Source organism: Manis javanica, chromosome 3 (assembly GCF_040802235.1).
Source record: "Manis javanica isolate MJ-LG chromosome 3, MJ_LKY, whole genome shotgun sequence".
In the NCBI taxonomy this organism is placed as follows: domain Eukaryota; kingdom Metazoa; phylum Chordata; class Mammalia; order Pholidota; family Manidae; genus Manis; species Manis javanica.
In genome coordinates, this window is record NC_133158.1 from 58,057,611 (window position 1) to 58,076,014 (window position 18,404).

At 47.6% G+C, this 18,404-nt stretch overlaps 1 protein-coding gene across 6 annotated transcripts in view; it reads left to right on the plus strand.

Moving 5' to 3' along the window:
* MYLK (myosin light chain kinase) overlaps nucleotides 1–18,404 on the plus strand; it is a 280,349-nt gene that overhangs the window by 257,387 nt on the left and 4,558 nt on the right. For 5 of the 6 annotated variants that reach the window (XM_073231525.1, XM_073231526.1, XM_073231527.1 and 2 more), the window contains 3 exons: nucleotides 8,387–8,539; nucleotides 11,034–11,157; nucleotides 16,907–17,036. In XM_073231525.1, the coding sequence (XP_073087626.1) occupies nucleotides 8,387–8,539; nucleotides 11,034–11,157; nucleotides 16,907–17,036 (407 nt within the window). Of the gene's footprint in view, nucleotides 1–8,386; nucleotides 8,540–11,033; nucleotides 11,158–16,608; nucleotides 16,752–16,906; nucleotides 17,037–18,404 lie in introns of those variants that run through there. The other variant, XM_017659684.3, reaches the window with a different exon arrangement.

Here is an 18,404-nt window from a genome sequence, read left to right on the forward strand (position 1 = left end):
CAGAATACCGCACCAGGGTCCACCCTCCTAGGTCTCTTGGTAGACAAGGGGTTTCAGGAAGGACAGTGGGCCCCCCCACCCCTTCTGAGGCTGGATGGCGCCCACACCAGGTCTCTGGTCCCGGGAGAGACACCTGACTTTTGAGAAACAGTCTTTAGTCAGCTTGCTCTGTTCAGCCTCAGCCGTTGTATGGCCGGCTTGGTCCCTGGGTCCCTCTGCAGCCATCAGGGAGTCTTACCTGATTGTACCCATCAGTTTTCCCACTGCTGTGGGATCTGGATCATCTGCAGCCACAGATTTCACATGGGCTCTTGTTTAATCCTCAGAACAAACCTGGAAGTAGGTCATGGAAGGGACTTAGCCTTCACTTGGCATTGAGGTGACCTGGGTTGAGGCAGCCCACATGGCTGCCCGCTCCCCACAGTCCTAGAGGGTGACCAGTCATCCCAGTTCACCCAGGCCTGATGGGTTTCCCAGGATACAGAACTGTGGGTGCTAAAATGAGGACAGTGCCGGGAAAATGAGAGCATTTGTCCTCATTTTAGTAAATTTTAGTCACTGAGTAGTGGCTCAGTAAATTTTCACAAAGAACACACCCATGTAACCTATACCCCGATAAGGAAACCAAGCACCCCCAGGGCCCCTGCAGCCCTCCCGGTGCCCCGCCCAGTTACTATCCCCCGAGAGGTGCCATCACCCTCATATCTAATGTCATGCATTAGTTTGCCTGTCCTTGAACTTGATATAAACAAATCGTACATGTCTGGCTTTTGTTTAACATTGTGGGAGCCATTCATATGATTGTGTATAGGTGTAGATTTTCCCTTCTCTGTGGGTGTTGTGTAACACTGCTGTGTGAACATCACCCAGTTTATGTATCCAGTGTACATTGATGGGCTTGGGAATAGATCCCAGTTGAGGGTATTTCAGGCATTTTGGTATGTGTGTTTTAGTGACTATACTTACACTTTCTGTTGGATGTATTATCTAGAAATAGAATTACTGGATCATGAGAGCAGTTTATTTTAAAATGAAAATCCAGTGGAAGAACATAGCAACTTAGATAATATATTATTTACTAGATTACTTCAAAGCTAAGACCAAGAAACATGGAGGAGCTTTTTGAAATGGGGAGAAAATAATTTTGACAAATGGGGCACCAGCCTGAAGGCGTTTGGGCAAGAGGGTGTGAGGATGCGGGAGAGGCGTGTGTGGCCCGGACGAAGGTGAGGAGAGGGCATGATAGACACTGGTCAGCCCTGCACAGCCGCCTGCACCTCTGCTGTGGGCTGCTCTGCCCTCTGGGACCAATCCTGCTCGGTTTCCCAGTGGGGACTGAGGTCTGGGAGTTCCGCTTCCAAGCTCAGGCTCTCAGCAGAGCACAGGGTGCCAAAAATGAGAATTTAAGCCAGCCAGATTGCTTCCTTTCAGTCCCTGCTATGCAAAATTCTAGAATTGCTGCTGGAAGCCTCAGAAGAGCTGCTCTGACAGTCCACATGCACCCTCTGTCCTGCCTTCGGTTGTCTGGCAGTCCTTGGCAGGACCACTCTCCACATTCGTCCCAGAGAAGCCCTCCCCATGTCCTTTTTGGGCCCTGAGAGATTGGGGGGACAGGTGATCACTTTAACACATATTTGGTGAGTGCCTCCTAAGCAGGCAGCTGGGTCTCTGGGCTGTTGTAAATTTGTTAGAGGTGCTCCTTCTCCAACCCCGTGGAGGGATCAGGGCAGATCCTGTCCCTACTGGAAACTTGGCCCCACTGCTCACCCAGGTTTGGCAGGTAGAGTAGCGATATAGCAGGTGGGGTTATGGGGCCCCCTACCCTCTCACCCCTGATTTTGAAGGGAGAAAGTAGATTTTGTGAATCTTCCGGACACTCTTCTGGTGTCCACAACACCTTGGTTTCGGCCGGAGGAGAGAAGATGGGTGCTCTAGGCCCACTTCAACTGTGAGGCATTGCAGGCCTCGCTTCCTTCTCCAAGACCTCCTTCCCTCTCCAGCCTCCTCTGGGCTATTTCCTGAGGAGCTGGTGTCCCCTGACTGCCTGTGCGGACACCAGAACCCTTCTCTGGGCCCTGCCCTCACCCCTACTCCAGAATTCCTTCTCTCCCTGCCCTCCCCCAAACCAAGGTGAAGAGCAAGTACTGCTCTGCTTTCTCCTCCCCACCCTCTTCCTACTGGGCTCAGTGACAGGCTTCCCAGTTCAGCTCAGCTAGGCACCCTCCATGGTGCACAGAGTGGGGCCATCCCCATCCAGTCTCACTTCCGGGGCAGCAGCCAGTGAGTGGTTGCAAGGTCCTTGTACCCAAGCATCGGGTGCCAACTCCACTGTGTTTGGATGCTGGGCCCTTCAGATCAGGGATCCAGGGGCCCCACGCACAGCCGCCCCTGCCCTCTGTGTCACTGAGCCCAGCATGCTCTCTGATTCTAGCTCTTGCCACCTCCAAGCAGGCCCAGGCACCACCCTGAGGTTTTGCTCTCCAGACACTTGGGCTGTGATTGGGTGATAAAACCCAGGTCTCTGCTTCTAGGCCACTGCACAAAACAATATCCAGCTTCCTGTGGTTCATGCCCAGGCCTCCTGGGGCTAAACTGGGATAAAAGACTAACCCCTTTCTCTGAACTCACTTGTTCTACTGGTACACATGTGGACCCTTTCACTGGCCATTCATACAACAGGGTCACCCGCTGCTTGAAAACCACCATGGAGAAAGTGTAGTTCAGGGGGCCTCTCTGCACCCTTCTCTCTCCTGACTTCTGCCCAGAGAGCAGAACCAACCTCTGCATCAGATTCCCTGGGCAAAGTTTTGCTGCAGTGAGGAATTAAGAATTAAGAAATTAGAATACCCTGTAGTCATGACCTTTGTGAATCATCAGCATAAAGGCTAATATTTGACCATTAGAAATTACCGTGAAGACTCTATACACTTGTGAAAGGCAATAGCAAGTGAAGAAGTACAGCATCCAATAACTTGCCCACACAGGTTACAATTTTGTGAAAACTAGAGAAATCTGTTTGGTTATACTAAGGGAAAAAAACTTCCCTCTACCCTCAGAGGTCTGGAGTTGAGAGGCCTGTAAATCAAACTGACATTAACTAGAAAAAAATTAACAGATTTAATTATGGATATATGCATAGGAGTTCACAAAGAAATGTGACTCAAGGAGGCAGTTAGAATTTGGGGCTCATATACTATTGATGCCAGGGTTCTTGTTTGTGTAGCCGAAGAACGAGCTTCACAAACAGTCAAGGTAGGAGAGCAAGGTACAGGCTTTTATTTAGAGATACAGTGAAAGGACAGAGCTCCCGGCTCACGCCAGGAGGGGACAAGAGAGTCCGTAGTGGTGCGTTGTCTAGGGGATTTTATAGACAGTTGAGGATTTTTCGAGAACATGAAAAAAACTTAGGGGTGTGGACTTGTTAAGTGGTCCCTGAATATTTGGAATTAACTTAACACAAGCAGCTTCCTCTGATGATTTCTCCCTGAGATACCAGCATCTTGGTCTGGGAGCATATGAAACAAGGCCACCGGCTCGGCCCCCAAGGTGGGCTGAGGTATTGTTTGCTAAAGAGTAAGTTAAGAATTTCTAACGTCTTTCTAATGTCTTAACTTCCTGGGTATTAAAATGCAATCTTATCTTTAAGGTGGAATCCTTCCTGCCTTTTACTGTGTTGTTTATGCCTGGGCTTACTTGCTAAATTAGTTGCCCAGTTTGTTTGCAAAAATCACTTCATCAGATCTGAAGGAAGAAAGACAGCACAGAGAGGCCTGGGCCTTTTAGTATGCTAAAGTGAACCTTACACATGATTATAAATGGTTAGCATAATAAAACATGTGCTACTCTTCTTTATCTGGGTAACATTAACTGATTTCACTGAAGAATGATTCTAGAGCTCAATGTTTAACATAGAGTTTTAGAGGGGTGAGGGGGCAGGTTCCTTGCATGTAGTTATATTGCTCTGACTGCAAATATCCTGCCCTGCCCCCTCTGGAGGCCCTCACCCTACTCTGACTACATCCACGGTCCCTGTCTCACTATTTCAACAAAAAGCGATGAATTGCAGAGAAATAACTAGACAAAGGAAAAGGGGTTCAGGAGGGGGTAAATTGTGAGGAGGTAACTAGGACATGTACAGTAAATCAAAGTTGTTTAAGTTTGTTGTACAGATAAAATGTCTTTCTCCTCTTCTGAGGAGGACACCTTTACAATTAGAAGTTCATGTCAGCTAAGCAAAGAAAAATTTATGGCCTGCTTTAAGACAGAAAGGAGGGCAAAGAGCTCATTGCCTTCAGCTCAAAACAATCCGACAGGAAGAGAGTCGAATAGTTGTATTTTTAACACTAAGATCATTACATTTGTTGATTGGATTGAACAACCCAACTATTTATTATTGTGGGTAAAATAGCAATTAATCCCATAATCTTTCACCTGCCTTTAGTGCATCTCTATATCAATAGGTGATTACAAGGGGGTGTGGAGAGGAGAACCGCTCCAGGACAGGAGAGGTTTTTTGCTTCTTCGCACCCAGGACGGAGAGAGACACAGGTGAGGAGTATACTTCTTGTAAGCAATAAACAGGTTTCTCCTACTTTATTTTTCCCTTTGACTGATTTCAGCTTCAAAGGTTTACTTGCCCTGGGCTGGAAACACATTTTCCCCCCAGAGTTACAATTATCCTATGCAAATTCTAGCAATAAAGAAAAAGCCCCAAAAAAGAAAGTTTAAAAAAATCCTGCAAAATCCCACTCCCAACAAGCAGCATTACTAAAATTTGAACCCTCTCTGTCGTCATGTTCTGCATATATTGCAAGTTTTCTTTCAGAGATGTACTTTTTTAGCAGGGGGAATGCTGGGGAAGCTCCGGCAGGCAAGGAGCCAGCTGGGGCTCAGGGTATCAGATGGATGGGCTGCCAGGAAGGAGAAGCGCCAGAGGACGGGAGGTGAGGAGGCTCTTCCCGACTGTGAACATTACAAAGATTAAGCTGTATCTTTGCAGGATTACAGTTCCTAATTAGGAAAGGACGTTTACAGAAAAAGAGCTTTCAGCATTCCACAGCAGAGTTGTTTGCTTTTGCTGTGATCTTTTGGAATGCTCGAGGACTTTCCCCCACTCTTTGTTTCAAATGGAAAATGTAAAGACAGAAGGAAGCAGGTAATTGATAAGTAACAGTCAGGCTGCTTCCTGATGGGGCTAGCTTAGGTCACACAGGGTCACAGAGGTGGGGTAAGTTGGGGGCCCCTAGGAATTCTCTCCCAGTACCCTTGGTGTATAAAAGGGAAGAGGAGTGGCATATAATGGTGCAGACTTGGGGCTGCTAAGCCCCACCGTTCCCTCACTGTGACCAAAATGTGACCAAAAATGACCATCCCCATGCCTTCTTGAAACATAATTCATGTCTTGTTTTAAGACACTTTAATGCCATTTATGAAACTCTATTATTAAAAAGCAAATGTATTGATTAAGGTGAGATCAGTCCCATTGTAAAAGCCTTCTTTTTACAAAATGTTTCACCAGAGGGTTCCTCCCATGGCAAGTTTTCCTTGAAGTATTGAGGCAGGACAAGGACATGGGACAAGCATCATGATTCAGTTTCCAAAAAAGGCTTAGATCTTAACAGCATAGTAAGAACAAGAGGGTCTCCATCTTAAGGTCAAGACTCCATTTTAAAAAGAAGAGAGTTGAGAAGTAAGATTCCTAACAGATTCTTTAGTAATCAGCTAACAGCCGACCTTATGGCAACAGCAGTGCAAGTAGTCCTAAATGATATGTCCCCACTGCTTGTGGTCAATCACTATCTTAGAGAAGAACCAGATCAATAAACTCCCTGTGTTTAGTTTATCTTACAGAATTATCTAGAGGACTGACTGTAGATAGTAACATAATGTCTCTCACCAGAGAGGGACATCATGAGACCACAAGTCAAGCCTACACTCAACAACCACCACCCCTGCCCTTTGCCCCATTCCTGGAAAACCTTAAAAGACAGAATCCCCAGCCTTTCAGTACACCTCCTCTCTGAGGATGCCCGCACTTTCCTTTCTTTAAGTGTGTACTTTTAAATAAAGCTTTCTCACCTCAAATTATTGCGTTTTGTCTCTTTGCTATTTCATTCTTTTTCCAAGTCTTGGCTCTGTCTCTGCTTTACTCTTGATAAGTAGGGAGGGGTTTGCTGAGAGCTCAGATTTGGGCCTGCAAGTTCCCATCATCTGGGTGGCCTGGATGAAACCGCAGCTGTGCAATCTGCTCTTAGTAGTTTGCCTGAAAATCTCCTTTCTTTGGGAAATTCTCAGAACATAATCTCACTCCATCCTGTGCTCCATGGTTCCTCCAAATCCTGGAGTGGCAGGGGCTAGTCCCCATGCTGTGCAGATCCAAGTGGACATGGGATGCCAACTGATCCTGGCTTCAGGAGTTGGCAAGGAATCTGCCCTCAACCAAAGAGTTCAATAAACTTTCCCTCTTTCCCTCTGCACCTCCCTGCTCTCCACTGCTGCAAGGAAGCTGCCATTCCCTACCACTCACGCTTTAGTGAATTCTTTCCTTACCTGCACCCATCAGACCTGTTAGAGAATTCTTTCTCATCCAGAGTCAAGAACCCTCCTCCCCTGTCCGGGCTGAGGTTTCTTCTAGTGCTTTACCTGCTGTGCAGGGAGAGACCTCCCCAGACACAGCTGTCCAGCAACAGTATTTCACTGGGTTTTGCTTTGTGAAACATCAGGTACAAAAGTATTTCATGAACTGAGGCTTTTTGAATGCCAAAACATCTATGGAAGGGTTTGTATTATTGTTTACAAAGACAGATTTTTAAGGATTTGTGGGAAAGGACATTAGTGAAGCCTTAACTTGGAAGGTTGAAGGCATGAGGTCCTAGATCCATCATGGGGTTCAGGTGAGGTCAAGGCAGGACCAGCTACATAATTTGTGGGGTTCAGTGCAAAATAAAAAGGTGCAGTGACTTGTTCAAACCCTATTAGGAATGTCAAGATGACAGCAGTCAAGCACTAAACTAGGAGTGGGGCCTGATGAGGGTGGGGCTCTATACACACTGCACAGACCTCAAGCCCACAAGGCTAGCCCAAGGTCAGGGTGAGTAGGGGGGTGCTGGCTAGGTGGAGATGAGTGGCACAGAAGTGATGGGTGAGGCCAGTAAGCCATAAGTCTGTTCAGCTCTGAGATACTTTACCTTCCACATTTTATTTGTCTTAAGCTATTGGAAAATGAATCATTCCTGAGATCAGATTGGTCAAGCAGAGGGGGTGAACTGTATGCAGAAGAACTATATAAAACCTATGGTTGTGGACTGAGCCCCTTCCTACAGACCAGGCCTCAGGCTGGTGCTATGGACCACGATTTACCTCATCTTCATAGAAATACTCGTATAAAGTAGCAGCTAAGACACAGGCCCTAGAGACAGATGCCTGGGTTTAAATCTCACTGACCATGAATCCTTGGGCAAGTTACCTAACCCACTCGGTGCCCCAGTTTCCTCCTCTGTCAAACCGATTACCTGGGTTATAGGGTGATGTTCAGACTGAATGCATTACTCCATTTGAAGCTCTTTGCCCACACAGTAAATGTTGGATAAATGTTTGCTGCCGTGATGATGATGACGGAGGAGGAGGAGGATAAACAAGTAGAGTCAGAAGTGGTGACCACTCCGCAGCTGGGCAGTGGCTTTTCTGCTTTACAGAGGAGGAAGATGAGACACAGAGGTGAGGGGAGCCGAAGGCCAGCCAGCGAACGAGCAGCAGTGCTGTTTCCTCCGCATGGTGCCTCTTAGGGCCGCTTCGGGTTCAGCCTGAATGCCTCCGGCACACTGAGCTCCGGTGCGGATGGGTCACCAAGCCCGTGACTGGCTCACAGTCCACTGTCTGGCCACAGGCCCTTGCTGAGCGTGCCATGTGCTGGACCCTCCGGTTGGAGCCAGTAGGTTTGAGGACAAGATGGCAGGGAGCCCCCAGGGCAGTGATGAGGCCAGGCCGCAGGACTAGTCGGAACAGCAGGAGGAAGGGACACCCCATCCGGGGACCCTGGAGGAGTGTCTGGGGGACAAAGCTCCGGCCTGGGCTTTGAGGAGGCGTAGGACCTAGGGAGGAGGGCCCTGCTGCAGGCCGTGTGGAAGTCAGGACCGAGGTGACTTCCTCCTGCCTCAGACTCACCGCAGTCTCAACACATCTGGGGCTGTAGGCGACGCCCTGAAAGTACAGTGAGCACTGAGAAGAGGCTGAGCCACAGAGGCCCGGGGAACCACCCAGGGTCTTCATTTCAAGAGTCGGGGAGACAGGCACAAGGGTGTTCGGGGGTGCCTGATCTCTGACCTCCACTGGGGGATGACCCTGCCTGCCCACCCCCTTCACCTGCTCTCCTGCTTTTATCTCCCAGGGTCAGTGGACTTTCCCCTTTCATGGGGGACAACGACAACGAAACCTTAGCCAACGTCACCTCGGCCACGTGGGACTTCGATGACGAGGCCTTTGACGAGATCTCCGATGATGCCAAGGATTTTATCAGCAATTTGCTGAAGAAAGATATGAAGTAATGAGTTGAGATTTCAGCCTTGTCAGCTGCCCCCCTCCGCTGGGCTGGTGTCCAGAAGCAGGGACTCCTCTGCCTGTCTCGGGGAGGGGTCGTGGGGTGGGGGGGTCTTCCTAGGCTTCTGCCCTTAGTCCAGACACTGTACTGGTCTTTAGAAGCACAGAAACCTCACTTGAAAAGAAATGCTTGGCTGAGTGTTGAGGGACAGGGCAGTGCATGAGTAAATGGCCCGTTTTGTTCTCTGAGTAATTTATGGCCTGTAGAAGCTATGCTGAAATCTCAGCCTTGCTTTAGGGTTGCACGGGAAATGTCTTATTTGTGGGTCCTGATCATATCCCCAGGCTACTCTGGCTTGGGGGTTTCTCCTAAATCTAAATTATTTAAGAACTGCCTGCTCTAATAGGCCAGATACCTTCTCCCACTGGCCAAAGTGAGACTGTGGTCTCAGACCACTGGGCTCAGCCCCCTCCCAGCTCCGTCTCTGTGTGGGCTGTGAGGTTCCCCACCTCTACCTTCTAGGGCTGCCCACATGGCCAGTGGGGGAATATATAAAATATCATGGACAGGGGGAGGCCGGTGTGTTCAGGCATATGGATGGCTGTGAGGAAAGGGCACACACAAGGCTCTCAGGAAGTGAGAGAAGAGGAGTTACAGAAGAGTTGGGGAGGGCTGGGGAGGCAGAATCTGTAGGTGAGGACTCTCCCTGTGAGAGCGACCAGTGAACTAAAGCAGGAAGGTAAGAAGGCCTAGGCAGGTGTGGGGAGGGCTGGCCTGTACAGGGGAAGGGGGTGGTGAGGTGCCAGGCAAGAGCAGCCGACCCTCTGGGCTCCTCGCCCACTCCACATATATATGGACAGACAGGCAGGACCTGGCTCCCGGAGTCCCCGGCTGGCACACTGGGTAATAGGGCGCAGCTCTAAGCTTTGCCCTGCAAGGGTGATATTGAAATAGGAGGTGAGCCAGAGGCTGAGAGGGGAGGGCAGCCGGTTGCATAGGTGGGCAGGAGGCTCTGCATTCTCCAGGTGACCTTGTGGCCTGTGCTCCGCCCTGTCTGCCTGGCCCATAGACCTCCAGAGGCTGTTGGTCATCTTGCTCCCCTCTGGAAAAATCCTGCTTGGGGCCGAGAGTGCAGTTGCTAAGGAGCAATGTTGGAGGGTCCCTTAGATGGTTCTCTCTGGTTATAGGAGCACCTCTCAGTCCTTTTTAGCCATGTCGGGGCTCAACTCCAGAGGTCATTCCACCCTCCCTGACAGTGAGATCTCTTTAGCATTTTGCTTTCAGAGTCTTTGTATCATAAGTAGGCAGGACCCAGGGAGAATCTAGATGTTATGGGGGATCTGGGTTCCCTTCCCCTATGAGTGATCCCCACTGGTAGGTGCCTCAGGGAGATGCAGGCCTTCCTAATAACTCTGGTACAAGGACGGCTTTTGTCAACCAAGTTCATCCAGTGAAGATTTAGTAAATGAGGTATTGTGTATATACCCTATTTCCTCAGCTGGCCTTGAATTAATTCAGTAATGAGCTGTGTTGGCCCCTCTATGCTCAAAAAATGGCCTCAGCAAAAAACTGATTTCAAATAAATCAAGACACTAGATTCCAATAAACTCTTTTAAATATATATACATATATTTTTTGTATTCAAGTATACTTGATGTACACTCATAAACTCTTAAACTCAGCATCTCTCCAACCAGAAATCTCCCTCTATCAACACTTCTTAAAAATATTTTTCTATTATAAAATTAATACATGTGAATTGTAGAGATTTTGAATATTAAAAAATTGAAATAATCCTTAATTCCCTTTAGCTAAAGATCCCTTTTGCTCTACTTATACTCATTTTTCTACACATGTTAGCATGTGGTTCTTTGGGCTTTGTTAATCCCATAACAATTAAGGTGATGGCCCTGAAATATTTATGGATTCCCAGAGCTTTCAGAAAGATTAAGTGAGTTTCAGTACAGTTCTCAGGTTGTTGTAAGTAAGAGGTTATGTGCGGGACATACCTCTCTGTGTTTAACAGGAAAAACCTAATAACCAACCACACCATAAGATGAGAGTTCAGTGATTTCTCAAGAGATTGGGGCCCAATGTTTCCCTCTCCCTCCACCAGACAGGACGACAGAAGGATTCAGCCTCCACAGCCCCCTGCTCGCATGTGACCAGTGGAATGACCCCACACTGGGCGATGGGGCCAACCAGCCCCTGACTGACTGTGCTCCAGCACTTAGCCTTCCTAGACCCTAAGCTGTAGGCTGCGAGACTCCAGTTGCTTCTTAACACTAACCTATCCTGGATCTAATCAGTGTAACCAAGGCCAAGAGAGGAAAAAGGCCAGGAGCACAGTGGCCTTGATCAGGGTGGGTGGACTGGGAGCAGAGGACTGGGCTCTGCCCCCATGGGACGGGGACAGGTGACCTCCCATTTCTGATTTGACCAGCAGTCTGTGAGGTCCCCTCCTGCTTAGAAATCCTGTGATCTCTGCCTCTGTCAGAAACCGCCTGGACTGTACCCAGTGCCTTCAGCATCCATGGCTAATGAAAGACACCAAGAACATGGAGGCCAAGAAACTGTCCAAGGACCGAATGAAGAAGTACATGGCCAGAAGGAAGTGGCAGGTAATGAGGGGGTCCCTCCGGACCGGGATGCTGCCTCTCATGTTTGCTTTATTCAAGCCTTGTTCCCTGTTTGCCTGGCTTCACTCCAGAAATGTTTAAATTTGTTTCTGAAATAGTCTGGGATCAAAACTGACATTTCATGTCTTCATAGCTAGGGATGAGCAATGTCACCTTTAGGATTATTTGGCAACTTCATTTGGAGCATGTGATCTCCTTAAAGGTAGTGTGATGACTTCTTTATGATGAAGGAGGTGGGCACATGCTGTATAAGGAGAGATGTGTCCCTACCTTCCAGGGAGATGGTAGTTCACTAGCTACATGCCCTCGGGCAAGTGACAGCCTTGCTGTGCCTTTATTTTCTCATCTGTAAAGTGGGGATTACAGTGGTACTAACTTAACAGCATTGGTACGAGGATTATGAGATGATCTTCATCTGGCCTCTAGCACATCGCCTGACACATGGGAAGTGTTCAGAGATAAGACCAGCAGCTCATATGTATGGAGGGCTAACTGTGTGTTGGGGAACATTCAAAGCACTTTCTATGCATTAAGTCTTTTAATCCTAGGAGGCAGGCACTATTATTAGCCCCACTTTTCAGACAAACTGAGGGAGAGAAAGGCTAGGACAGTCACCCAGGATCACCTAGCTGGTAAGTGGGAACGGCAGAATTCTAACCCTGGGTCTGGCTCCAAGCACACAGTCCTAACAACAACAAAATTGCCTCTGATTGTTAGCAGATGGATAAATTATCATCTAAAAACACAGAGACCTTATCTATCTTATTATTTTTATTATCACCACTAGTATAAAATTCCTGGGCTACTGGAGGGTGCATGGTTTCTGTACTCAAGGAATGTATAGTGCGATGGGTTGAAGCAAATAGACATAAAAGGACATACCGCACACCAAGAATCGTAAACTATCCGTATAGCTCTCCTTCCCATATATGTGAGTGTGGCCAGAAAAGAGCCCGTCACAGCAGCATTGGATGTGGTTGTGAGGAAATGCTGTCAGGGGCAGGAGTTTGAAACTGGCCATGGAGAATGGGCTGGAATACCACAAGGGGAGAACAGCAGACGGAAGAGAAGGCCCAGAGGCGGGAGCTCATCCTGGCTATGCGGGCCCGTCAGGCGCAGAGCCTGCAGTGGCGCAGTCAGGTCACCGGGGCATTTAGGCCCTGCCTGTGTGGCGCAGAGAAAGGAAATCGCTATTCTAGGGGCAACTGGGACACTGGTAGTTCGCCACACAGGATGACTAAAACACGGTTTTCTCAAGCACTACAACTTCGCAGGTTGAGAGAAGAAGCAGAGGCAAAAGGAGGGCTTCAGGGGTGTGGCTTTAAGGGACCACCATCCCCTGCACATCTCAGTCGGAGCCCCCACAGTGGGCTTCGGTTCTTGCTCCCCATCCCTGCTCCCCTGTCCCCAGCGTGTGGAGGTTTAGGTGGAGCTCTCGGCCTCTCTCAAGTGCCAGGTGAGTTGGAACACCTTTCCTGCTTATTTACCGTCTGGGGCCATTAGGATCCAGTGAAATCAGAGCAGTAAATATTCTTAAACAACAAAACAAAACAAAAGGGGGCCATTAAAATAAAAAGTTGGCTTTATTAATGATCCTCTGGCTGGGAGACCTCAAAGAAAGAGCGCTATTTCTGGAGCGGACAGGGTGGGGCAGTCCTCTGAGCAGCCGTCCCACCCGGCTTTGCCTGGGTGAAGCTGTGGGTTAAGGAGCAGCTGTGTCACTTCAGGCTGTCTGGGAGAGACACACCTCTTGGTGAACTAAAGCCAGGAAGAGCCGAAACCCAGGGATAGGCACAAAAGAGCAATAAGGGAAGGGGAGCAAAATAAACGAAATTTTTCAGGCAGGTGGGACACGGAACCATAATTTGTGCTGGTGTTGTAATCACTTAAACTTTTTTTTCTTATTGTTTACAATGTTATTAGCTGTAAAGTTTTCTGGAACTGAGAGGGGAAAGAAAAGGGTAGAATTCAGAAAAACAAAGGTGATTTTGTACTTTAATATAGGTAGCAGCATTTGGAGATGGTTTTTCCACAAAAACAGTGGCTAGCTTTCACAAAATTACACACAAATGTAGTCTACAAAATCCCATTCGACACACAATGTCCTCAAGAGTAATTTCACTGGTAATAGTTCAGCTGCATTGACCATCTTGTGCTGTTTCTTCCTTAGGAAAATATTTTCCCCTTTGAGCTCCAGACACCAGGACCTTAGCAGCCCTGGAATAGGGGCTTCCCTCTCGGAGTGTCTGAGGCTCTGCAGTGGGGCAGAGAGGAGCGGAATAGGTCAGAGTGTCTAGTGGGCGGGGGAGAGCGCCAGGGCTGGCAAAGGGGGTCCAGAACTCTCTACAGCTGCATGAGAGAAGGATCCTTGATATGGTTTTCACAAAAGGCCCAGCATGAAGGAACTTGAGAACAGATTCCTGCAAACAAGGCCGTATATATGAGACAAATCATATTACTGATCTCAATTCTGAAGTAGGGTTTCTTTTTATTTATAGCAAAAGAATTTTTAAAAGACGTGGTGGCGAGCAGTGGCCTTGGTGGGCATAGGGGGCAGTGAGTTGAACAGGGTAGCAGGACTTCTGCATGCAAAACTGGAAGCAGAGCCCTAGGAATTGGAGCCCATGGACAGCTGTCTTTATTTTCTGAGAACCACAGAAACTTCAGCGGTATGAACCAAAGGGCTATAGAGAAGAAAGCCTTTGACTCCGTATAGTGCAGAGTACTCTTGGCCATCACGTTTGATATTATGCACTCCTCAGAGGAAATTATAGTCTTGGGACCGTCAATATATATGTAGCATCTGTGATGGCTGGCACGCTCGCTCTGGGATGGCCAACTTGCCCCAGTTTACAAGGGACTGACTGTCTTGGTTTTGGCCCTGAAAAGCCCTCATCCCGGGAAAACCCTCTGCCCTGGGCAGACAGGCTGGCTAGGCACCCTCACTGGCTGCATTAGGGTCCAGACATTGCCCGCCCAGGGCATGAGAGTCCAGCCTTAGCAATTGCCCTCAAACAAGAAAAAGACTTCCTCAAAACAAAGATGGAACTTAGAGAATTGAAACTTTCTTTCTTGATATTCCAAAAATTTCTAAAAGTCTTATTCAATAAAGCAGAAACCAATTTTCAGCTCACAGGAATGAAACTCAAAGACTAGAACAGATATTTCTTTTCCAATTCTGATAAATAACTTCCCTACCAGGTTTTTTTTTCATAAATGAGTTTCCAAAGTTTGAATTCTGATGTAGATTACTTACAATTCTCCATTTCAGAAATTATATGCTGTATTGTTCCAACTGATGGAAAATTTTGCCCATGTGTTGTCTGTTTGTTTGTTAATGTGTATCTGCTACCTCATCTGAAATAATCTCTTATTTGCCTTGATCTGGTAACTCCATATTAGTCAGTTTGCCAATAGAAGAGGAAGGACTTCATTATTCCACACCATGTGAGTGAGACAGTCCTGGTCAGTCACAATCCAGGTGTTTGGAATTAGGGAGCCCCTTGACTTAAGGGGCATGCTCCATGCTCCACATTCATATGTATGAATCATCTTCCTGTAGAAGACTAGAACTAAAGGGAGATTCAAACAGGAAATGAGGCTCAGAGAGGGAAACTGACTTGCACAAGGTCACACAGTAATCAGTGGTTAGAGAACTATCCTGTGTCTTTTTGGGAGAAAAAAACTCTGAATTTAAAGACTCCTGGTACAGGGAAAACCAATCTGTTGGAAAAACGGAATGGAGAGTAGAGAAGGGCTAAGTCTGAGAGTTTGGCTGCTTAGGAAGTACTCTAGTCTGACGTCAACTCCATAGGGAGGGCTGCCGTAGCTGGCACCACCTCTTACCCCTTCCTGAGGTCAGGGTAAGCTCCCATGGGAAGAGCTGGGTCTCTCTACACTCCAACTAGCACAACAAACACATCAGTGATGTCACCAGCAGCAGCCTCTCCCAGAAAGCGTGCAAGATTGCCAGGTAGTCTCAGTCGGCAGGGCCACAGTGCCTCTGCACACAGTTAAGTTGGTCAGTTGTCCTCTGGCACCCTCCTTCCCTGCCTCATCACCTGCACCTGGGGCTCCCTGAGTTCTGTTCAGTGACCCAGCTTCACTTTAGTGATGGAAGGCCAGAAGTAGGACCACACTACCATGTGGGGGGATGGCCAGAGGACAAAGCAGGATGAACTATGAAAGTAGTCTGCAGCAAGGATGGCATGTGACATAACAGAAAAGCAATTGTGGTCACAGCAATAGTTTTCCCCTTAAACCACACACACACACAATTTTCTGTATGATTCCTTCGTGCCCTGAAATTATTTACTTTGGAAATAATCTTATACTGAAGCATACTGGCTTTCCAGATTGTCCAAAATTGTGAGGCTTCACTGAAATACTTGAGTGTATGAAGTTAATTCAGCAGGAAATGGCTTTGCCTGCAGATTGAGGTCCAAGGCCATTTGCCTAAGTACAGGCTGTTTGCTTCTTCTCTCAGTAGCCCGTCACTGGTGACATCTGCTCTCTGGATACATGACAACTGGATGCCTAAAAGCTCCTTTTGGGGCAGGGATGGAAACAGTTGGTTATGCCTTAGTTCTTTATGTTAGTCATTCCATGGACCTTAGGAAAGGGGTGGGAAATTTTGCCATAAGGTGAGAAACATAGACACAACTGTACATTATTGAGGATTTCTTGACCTAAATCCTATGGTTGGTAGAATTTTCACAATGCCAGGAAAATTTTCACCTCTAGTTCTGGCATCCTTTCCAGCAGAAATTGTTCCCTCCCAAGGTGCCCTGCCTCAGAAAGGCAAAGTGCCAATCATTTTCATTCTTTTCGGGTGCTTCTTTTCTTTTTTTTTATTAAAGTATCATTGATATACAATCTTATATGTTGGTTTCAAATGTACAACACAGCGGTTCAGCAGTTACCCACATTATCAAATCCTTATTCCCTCTAGCATGGTTATTATCTATCAACATAGTAAAATGTTACAGAATCAGAGACTGTATTCTCCAATGGGTGCTTCTTTTTGATGCCTGGGTGTACATCAGGGAAGAACACCCCTCCAGAAGTTCACTGCATTCATAGACTCATGCTGGGGCCAGCCAGAGTGTTTCTTGAAATCCTTTAAGTATCTGAATCATAAGCAGAACTAAATGAGACCTTAGAGATCATCTTGTCCAACTCCTCCTTATACAGAAAAGGAAACTACAGCCCAGAGAGGTTAAGCAACTTGCCCAATGTCAACAGATGCTTGCTTGCAATTTTTTTTTTTTTTTTTTTTGCATCAGGGCCTGTGGGATCTGTAGTAACTATTCTCCTGACCAATTAAAATCCTATCACTGGCATTGTTTTACGAGAAACAGCCCCGCTGGGCCCCGCCGGCAATAAGTCTTTGGAGCTGTCTCAGCCTGCAGTGGCTTTATATAAACTATCCCTTTTATGGGAGTTGAAGCACAGTATGAAAAGGGTTTTTGTCTCATGTTGACCTTGTTTAGTCACATTAACGCACACATCAGTTCCAGGCCCCATTCCATTCTCCGAACATCTTCTGACACGCTGATAGTGCTGAGCGGAGCAAGGTTGGACTCACTCCTCTGGCAGGACCTCGCCAACTCAGGAGGCCCTGGTTTCAGGCACAGCCGCTTCTCCTGGGCTGGGCTGTTCTCCTCAAGCCCCTCTGCCCGGCCAGAAGCAGGGACGCTGCCTGTGTCCGACCCCGGTGTCTCTTTTCCAGAAAACAGGCAATGCTGTGAGAGCCATTGGAAGACTGTCCTCTATGGCAATGATCTCAGGGCTCAGTGGCAGGAAATCCTCGACAGGGTCGCCCACCAGCCCGCTCAACGCAGAGAAACTAGAATCTGAAGGTAAGGAGCTTCAGGAAGGTGTTCTCCAGCCAGCCGGTGAGAAAGGAAGGGCTGGGGATGGAGGGGCATCTTGAGGTTTGGGGGCTTTTTGTTTTTTCATAATACAACCCACAAGGATTAAATTCTAACTACCTTTATTGCCCTGACAACAATTACTCTGTCTAGTAATTACTCTTTAACTGTTGATCCTTAGGTTTAATGATTTTTAGCGGGAAATTATTATTTATCTAGTAGAGCTAGTTGAATGACCTCCACTCTTCTTTTCCCTGTATTTTACATACGAATTAGCAAGGGTTTTATTCAAAGCTAACTTTTCTCTCATTATAAAAGTGACTACCTGTGTAGTGATAGGCAAACATAAAATAAAAGTCACGAATGGTAGTGTATGTTTTAAAAACATCCTTCCATTTTTTTTTACATGTCTTTGTGTTTTTTCTTTTAAACAAAAATAAACTCATATAGTCCATATTTGTTTGGCATTTTCCATGATGCTGAAACATGTCATTTGAAGCAGGTAGACTGCTACTGGTAGGGACCCTCCTGGATGCCAGGAGGGTTAGTTGCCCTTCTCTGAGATGCTGCCCCATCCATCTCCTCAGTGAAGGCCTCAGCCTCTTCCTGCTTCAGATGTACGTGGGGTCTGGCCTTTACCTTGGCCAGAGACACCCCTCTCCCTCCCGCTGCCTGGTGCTTTCAGTATCCAAAGGCGAGAAGCTGATTCTGGATGCTATGTGTGCACAAGGGCAGGGTGATTGGTGAGGCCACTTGCTGGGCTTCTCTGATGGGGCGGGGACAGAATCTGCACCACATGGTCCTGGGCCCTCCTGATCCACTCCTGCTACTTCCCAGGTAACCCATAAATAGCCTGGAGGGGAGGGGAGAGGATTCAGGAGCCCCTCCAAGTTACGGCTTTTCCCTGGACCGATCCCAAGTACTGGTCACCGTTGTACAATGTGAAGGCAGCATGAGTGTGTAAAACAGAACTATAGGCAAGTCCAGGATGCCCCTGGGACCTGGCTTCTACTTTCTAAGGGGCAGGTGAAGGGCCTGCTGCTGCAGGAGAGTGTGGGGGGTGCAGGGGTCAGGATGGCTGGTGTGGTTCCATCCTTCTTAGATACCCCCAGGTGAATCCTGAAATAGCATGAGATGCAGCCAAAAATCCTTTTTCACGATTATTTCCTTTTTCAACATGTCAGCATAAGAGAAGGAGTGGTGGGGAGGGGAGTCTGAACGTGTCTGCAGTTTAGTCACAGTTCTCTCTTCTGCCAAAACCATTTGGCAGCAAGCCAGCCTGTCCCCAGGAGAAAGGTGTGCTTATGGCTCAGTCCTCTAAGCTGCATTATGTGCCAGTTTGTAACTTAAAAAAAA